Below are 7,013 nucleotides of genomic sequence, written 5' to 3'. Positions count from 1 at the left end.
TAGATCAATTTTCGGTAAAAATAAAAGCCAACCCCAATGAAAATTGACCCCCCTCCCTAAACATGTACAATTACTCCACCCACCTTAATTAAGGTCCAGATATAGTTGTAACACAAATGGTCATGTAATACAAATCTAGATGTTACAAATTATCATGTCCCTGTGGTCCGTCAAAACCGTGAAACTACCATGTAAGTTTCATAATATTGCTGATGTCTTTCTAGTTTGGCCAACAAATAAACACAATTTGTAGACTGACTTAAGCTGTACGACATTATATTAACCCGTATTTACACTCCACTGACTTATAAATATTGTTTACTTTGCTATTCCTTTAATCAATTTAGATAAAGAGTTCTATCTGGATACTATTTCCTAAAGCGAGTAATTTCATGCATTGATATTCCGTCTTTACGTATTGCAGAGTTATCTTCTCTTGTGAGCAGATATTGATTGTTACGTCATTTGTTTGTTCAATACCTGCTCACAAGAGAAGATAACTCTGCAATACGCAAAGACGGAATATACAGTGACGTGACATAAGTATTTCACGCTACGACATTTCCCCATTGAATTCCAGGGTAATTAATTTTGGGAAATGAATTTCCTGGTTTTGTTTTTGGTCAAAAAATCGTTAAATTCTGTTCAAAGGTATAAAGTTACTTACCGCTTTTCTTATGAAGCACGGTAGTCTAGTGGGAGGATGCCGGGGTCGTGATCGAAGGGTTGCGGGTTCGGGTCACGTCACGGCACTGTGTTGCATCTTTGAGCAAGATATTTCAATCCGCTTGTTCCAGTCTACTCAGCTGTAAATGAGTACATGATTGGACAGTGCTAGACTTGTTGAATGTTAGCTGTGAGCGCCGAAATGCGACAATTGATCACTGCTACCCTGAATATGATCGTAGGTCATTCATTTGAACAAACTAGGAACAAATGTAGCCCTTTACCCAGAATACTACTGACCAAATATAATTACCCTAGCTATTTCAGTTATTTGGAAGAAGTCGTTTTAAAGCTTTCGACGTTTTTTATCCTAATGACTTTCAATAATTAAGGTCACGGCCATTTCATTGAAAAAAGCTTTGTAGCCCTTTAACCCAGCATGTTACTGACTTAATATCACCTCCCAAGTCAGTTGGGTTAATCAGAAGTTCTTTACAGGTTTATTTACGACAATTGACCCATGTTACCTTGTATATAGGTGAAGGTCATTCATTTAAACAAATGTCGTATCTTTTCATCACTTCATTATACTGATTAACTTTCATCACCCAAGCCATTTTCGTTATACATATGAATTCATTTGACCCTTGTAACCTTGAATATATGTCAAAGTCATTCATTTGAACAAATTTGGTAGCCCTTCATCCAAGCATGCTACTGGCTTAATATCATCGCCCAAGTCAGTTTGGTTATTCGGAAGAAGTTGTTTTAAAGTTTTTAACATAATTGACCCTGTGACCTTGAATATGGGTCAAAGTCATTCGGGCCAGGTGAACTAAACATTGCGATAACAATATTTATTACCTCTCGAAATTCAAGACGGATGTCCTATACATACACCACCATTGAGTAAGGGGAACCGATATAAAATCTGGAAAAGCAAAGTATTTTTGTTTATTTTGCTGCTTCAAATTACTAGCATAAATTTTAAACAGCTAGTGCATACTGTATTACATGTTGTACATAACAAGAGGCCCAGAGGGCCTTATCGCTCATCTGGATATTTTAGCAATCATGACAAAAGATTCTCAATGAACTAGTAGTTTGACGAAAGAAGTCTTAAGGACAGGGCAAGAACCCTGGGCCAATCTTGTCAGCATATGTGAACACATCTTCATGCTAAGCAATTGTATATATTATGTCAGGTTTAGGGTCTCAAAGGTGACTAAGTCCCGAGGGGTGAGGCCAGACGCTAGGGTCAATTCTAAATCCACTATCGTATATGTCGCTTTGTACAAGCTAGCAATTGTAGATATGGTTAAGTAATGACCAATTGACTCCATGGGTGGGGACAGGATCCTGGGCTATTCAGGTAAAATATCAACTTGAATATATTTTTCATGTTATGGAGCTATAACACAAAAAACCGGAGTGTACTCTAAATAAACCGCGAATGATGAGAGTACACTCTATTTTTTTGTGTTATAGCTCCATAACATGAAAAATATATTCAAGTTGATCCTTACAATTTAATCTACTTTACACAATCCCTGTGGAAATCCACTTTTATTGATGGACTCTTTTCTCTTAGAAATTATTACGCCAGCTGTATCAGCCAATCAAAGGCGACGTTACAAACGGCGACGTCATTATTTTACGTAATGGGCTGACAACATAGATTTTAAAGCCAATGAAAATGCTTGTTACACGCAAGATTAAATTATTCAGCGTTATTCAGAATCCTATAAAACACTTTTATTCTATTCTTTAATTGGGGTCCCTGTCTAACTGCACTGTGGTTTATAGAGTAACACCCCCAAATGATCAAAAAGTCAAATGTTAACATTGAAAACAAGTCTCTTCAAATTTTTTCCACATTAACAATTTTTTTTCCCTGTTAATTTATTACCGGAACAAGAAATTAGGCTTGATCACAGAATCCATGCTTGAGAATGAGAATGGTTTCATGAATACGGGGTCCTGTCTAGTCCCGCTGGTTGGTTATCAATCACAATCTGATTAAAATCCTCTGTTACATGGCTCCGCCAGAACAGGCGTAGTACGTATACGAAGTTAACGAAGCCATGCATGTGTAACAGATGATTTTAATCAGATTGGTTATCAATCAGAACGCTAAATTAGAACGTTAATTACATTTTAGTGTATGTCATCTCTATAGGTTTTTCCGAAAAGTGTTATCTTCTTTTCAGAACTGATACGTGAAAGCTTGATAAGTGAAAGCTTGATAACTTGATACGTGAAAGCTTGATACGTGAAAGCTTGATAAATTGATACGTGAAAGCTTGATAAATTGATACGCGAAAGCTTGATACGTTAACGCTTGAGTCATACATGATTTTAGGCATTGGCAGGATGATCCTTAATAACAATAAATGTCTGTGGTATACCCATACTTAACTTCCACGTTATAGACACACAGGTATATATACATAGACGGGTATGTGACATATAATGTCTACATGTAGCTAGTGAGCCGTGAACAATGAACCGTGACTTACCTGTTGCTGCCCAGACAGGTGAGGACCACTGTAGGGTATCAAGGATTGCCTCCAGTTCTAGTTCGCCGAGCACACCGTGTTGGGTAGCCAATAGACATACTTAGATACTGTAAAGTGGTAATTCTCCAGTGTAGAAATGTCCGCGCTCGCAACGGATGTGGATCGATATGTTCTATATATGCATGTAACAGGAGATAGCAAAAAATGTTCGGCCAGACCGGGGTTCGAACCCGGAACCCTCCGGACTCTAGACGAACGGTCTGCAATAGAACATTCCAGTTCCACTGCATTCCTCCCTCCTAGCTCTAAGTCCTCGCCCCCGAAGACACAACTATTTACACCCCAGGTTCGGGTATCCCCTTGTCAAGCGTGAATCCAATATATGAAACAAGGGTTGGTCACAGGCATCACTGTAACAGGAAAGGAAAAATGCACGGCCAGACCGGGGTTCGAAATGGGTTTGATTCTATATATTCTAGCTATACATAGTATGCGCTTCAACCGAGTATCGAACCAGCGACCCTAGCTCCCTGGTTCGCCCCTCTACCGATTGAGCCAAAAGGGAAAATGTAAAGCTGGAAGGCGATAGTGATGATATGTATGAAAACCTGCCACATTACCATGTAATGAAATGTATATTCACAACGGGGCCCGTATTCAGAAAGCCGTTATTATGCTCAAGCATGAAATTTGTGCTCAAACTAACTTTTTGTAACTCGCTTTAATCATTTCAAACAACCAAGAAGTCAATAGTAAACATTGAAAACAGTATTTGGCTTCAAGTCTCTTCAATTGTTTTTCAAAACATTGACGAAATAAGATTTTATTATCAATTTATAAAAAGAACGAGAAATTCGGTTTGAGCACAAAATCCATGCATGAGCATGAGAACGGTTTCATGAATACGGGCCCAGGTCTGACTACCAGCGGTCACGGTTGGTTTAACACTAAGTCCTGAACTCACCTGTACGTTTGGTCTGTTTGTATCCGTATACGTGAGGAAAGTTTATTTCACATGGGGTTAAAGTTCATTGACAACCTAAACAACAATATTATGCCGGCTGCCATGTTGTGCATTACTGACGTTTGGAGTTCCAATCACTTCTGATCAGCGACTATCAATCTGGTATCGATCTGTGCACCACCTGTATCACGTCAGCGCGCGAGCAGTTGTTACGCAAGGATGTGTCTGGAGTTTCTGCGTATGTCGGATACACAGAGCTCGCGGAATGGCGGAAAAAGTAAACAGTCCGGAGGGATCATCAAATTCCGTGAGTACATCTTGTCTCTTACACTCATACACGATGTTGCTCTGACGCTTCTAGCATAAACTGTATAATTCATTATTGAGAATTGAAGACAAGATAACATGTTTTGTTCTGACGTAAGAATAGCTCTTCAGAGCTAATGTTTTATGTTATATATGGTTTACCTTGATTTACCTTGATCCGGATGGCCGGGAGTTAAACATCAAGCTCGTATTGGCCCAATATATATATATACGACAGCAATACAGTTTCTAGTGTGTTGTGTCTTGTATAGCCCAAATGCATTGATGAATTGTTAAACAATGTTGTGTCTTATTCTGATGGTTTCAATACATTCAACTTTTTCAAACAAATAAAATTATACAGCGGCTCAAGTTTCATGTTAGTATATTTTTCACATTACATGTAAGATATGTGTTGGGTGTAGCACACAGGGACCTGAGAATTTGTTACATCTATATTTGGACCTAAAATAAGGTGTTAAGAGTAACTTTACATGTTTAAGGGGTTTACATTTGTAGGTCAACTTTCGGTTCTCGTACATGATCATCATATGGGGTGACATATTTACCGAAAGTTGATATAAACCCTTGAAACGTGGAAAACTACTCTGAACACCTTATTTTAGGTCCAAATATAGCTGTAACACATTATCAGGTCCCTGTGGGCTAGCAATGTCTAGCATTGTAAGAATTGAACGCTGTCGTAAAATACAATCCTAAACCAGTCATTTCAATAATATTGCAGGTGTCACATTTTATGATATACAAGCAGATAGTTATTTTTAAATGATTTCTGTGTACATGAAACCGACACCACTGTACTGTGTATACATCGTCACCGCCGCTATATCTAAACTTACTAGTTTTTGAATACACAACAAAACAGGCTCACCGTACTTAAATATAAGTCGAGAACTAGATTGTCACTGTCTATTCAAAGTATTGTGTGAATGGGGTAGACAATTACGCCGTCTTGGTTCATCACAAACAAAGGAAACCTCGTACGGTGGTACATTTCAGCCATGTACAATATCACCTTCTACAAAAATTATATCGATCGTTCGAGCGCTCGACTTATTATCTCAAATGCTCGAAATAACTTCTCCAGCTCTCGACATATTATCTCGATCATTCGACGTAACATCTCCAGCTTCGTCTTATTATCTCGATATCTCGACATAATTTCTCGAACTCTCGACTTATTATCTTGATCGCTCGACGTAACATCTCCAGCTTCGTCTTATCATCTCGATATCTCGACATAATTTCTCGAACTCTCGACTTATTATCTCGATCGCTCGACGTAACATCTCCAGCTTCGTCTTATTATCTCGATATCTCGACACAATTTCTCGAACTCTCGAATTATCATCTCGATTGCTCGACATAACATCTCGAGCTCTCGACTAACTAGCTCGGTCGCTTGACATACACTGTAACATCTCGAGCGCTGGAAATAAGAAGTCAAGCGTTCGACTTAGACTTTACGTATGAATCGATTCATACTAGTTTTGTTATGTAGAGGTATGTCGAGCAGTCGAGATAATGAGTTAAGCGCCCGAGAACTAATCCCGGGCGCTCGAGAGCATGTCCAGAATGTACCACCCAAGACTCGTCTGTGTTTTAGAAACTGGTTCAAAATGATCTTTGTGTATTTTATTGAAGACTTTTTTTTTAAAGCACAAATCGCTATCTGTAATCATCTACGATATAAAATAGATTGTTTAAAATGGACAACTGGACAAACGGGTTAACCGTAAGCCATTGACCATCGTGTGATGAATGAGTCAGATCATTCGATAAGCTACTGGCAGACAGTGTATCCAGAGTCTATATATGACCCTAGTGGCAATAAACTATAGTGTAGGGGCGTAGAGGAATTATCTTTTATTTTCTTCATTTTTATATACCTTTGTTCGTGATTTATCCCCGACACACGCGATAACTGCCCCAGGACGTGCCATATTAACACCTTTTAAGAAAATTACGCCTCTTTTACATTCAAATTTTGTTATTGCTAATGATTTTGAAATTCGATCATTTCTATATCCTACCCGGCACGTAGCGTATCAACTTTCACCCTCGGGGCTGATTAGGAAATCTGGTATGAAAATGGTCATTTGATGATGAATGTGTATCCCTCACAAGATACATAACATCATGCTAATATCACTATCACGTCTCCTATCAAAAAGAGTTCGACATTCTGATTGTACATTTTGATTGAAGGTTAATGAACTGGACAACCCCTGCCGGCAGTAACAGGTGGCGCGGCTTTGATCCGAGATTTTAACGGTCGTTAGTGACACATATAGCAAAGACTACACAGTGAGCGTCGAGTTAGTTACATAGTTAAACAAATAAATAAGGCATCCCATACGTAAGTAAGTAATTAAGGCTTAGACTTGTCCGACTCGCTGTAATACTATACAGGGTATCCTGTCTTAAGTCTAAACCAAACCCACTATCTCATCATTTTTGTCCGGAATGAACAGTGTTCGGATAATTCGTATACAAAATTATTCTGAGGCGGTTAAACTACTGTTACTGTTACGGGG

General features: G+C 38.7%; 1 protein-coding gene across 1 annotated transcript in view; it reads left to right on the top strand.

The window, feature by feature from the left end:
• Nucleotides 1-4,207: 4,207 nt before the first annotated feature.
• The window catches only part of LOC110446193 (calexcitin-2-like), a 21,963-nt gene continuing 19,157 nt past the window's right edge, over nt 4,208-7,013 (top strand). Inside the window, exon 1 of the mRNA XM_021491217.1 lies at nt 4,208-4,456. Within this exon, the coding sequence (XP_021346892.1) occupies nt 4,369-4,456 (88 nt within the window). The 5' untranslated portion in view covers nt 4,208-4,368. The remainder of the gene's footprint in view (nt 4,457-7,013) is intronic.

Source organism: Mizuhopecten yessoensis, unplaced genomic scaffold (assembly GCF_002113885.1).
Source record: "Mizuhopecten yessoensis strain PY_sf001 unplaced genomic scaffold, ASM211388v2 scaffold2623, whole genome shotgun sequence".
NCBI classification, from domain to species: Eukaryota; Metazoa; Mollusca; class Bivalvia; order Pectinida; family Pectinidae; genus Mizuhopecten; species Mizuhopecten yessoensis.
Note: the sequence above shows the minus strand (reverse complement) of the source record. Positions and strands in the feature narration are given on the sequence as shown.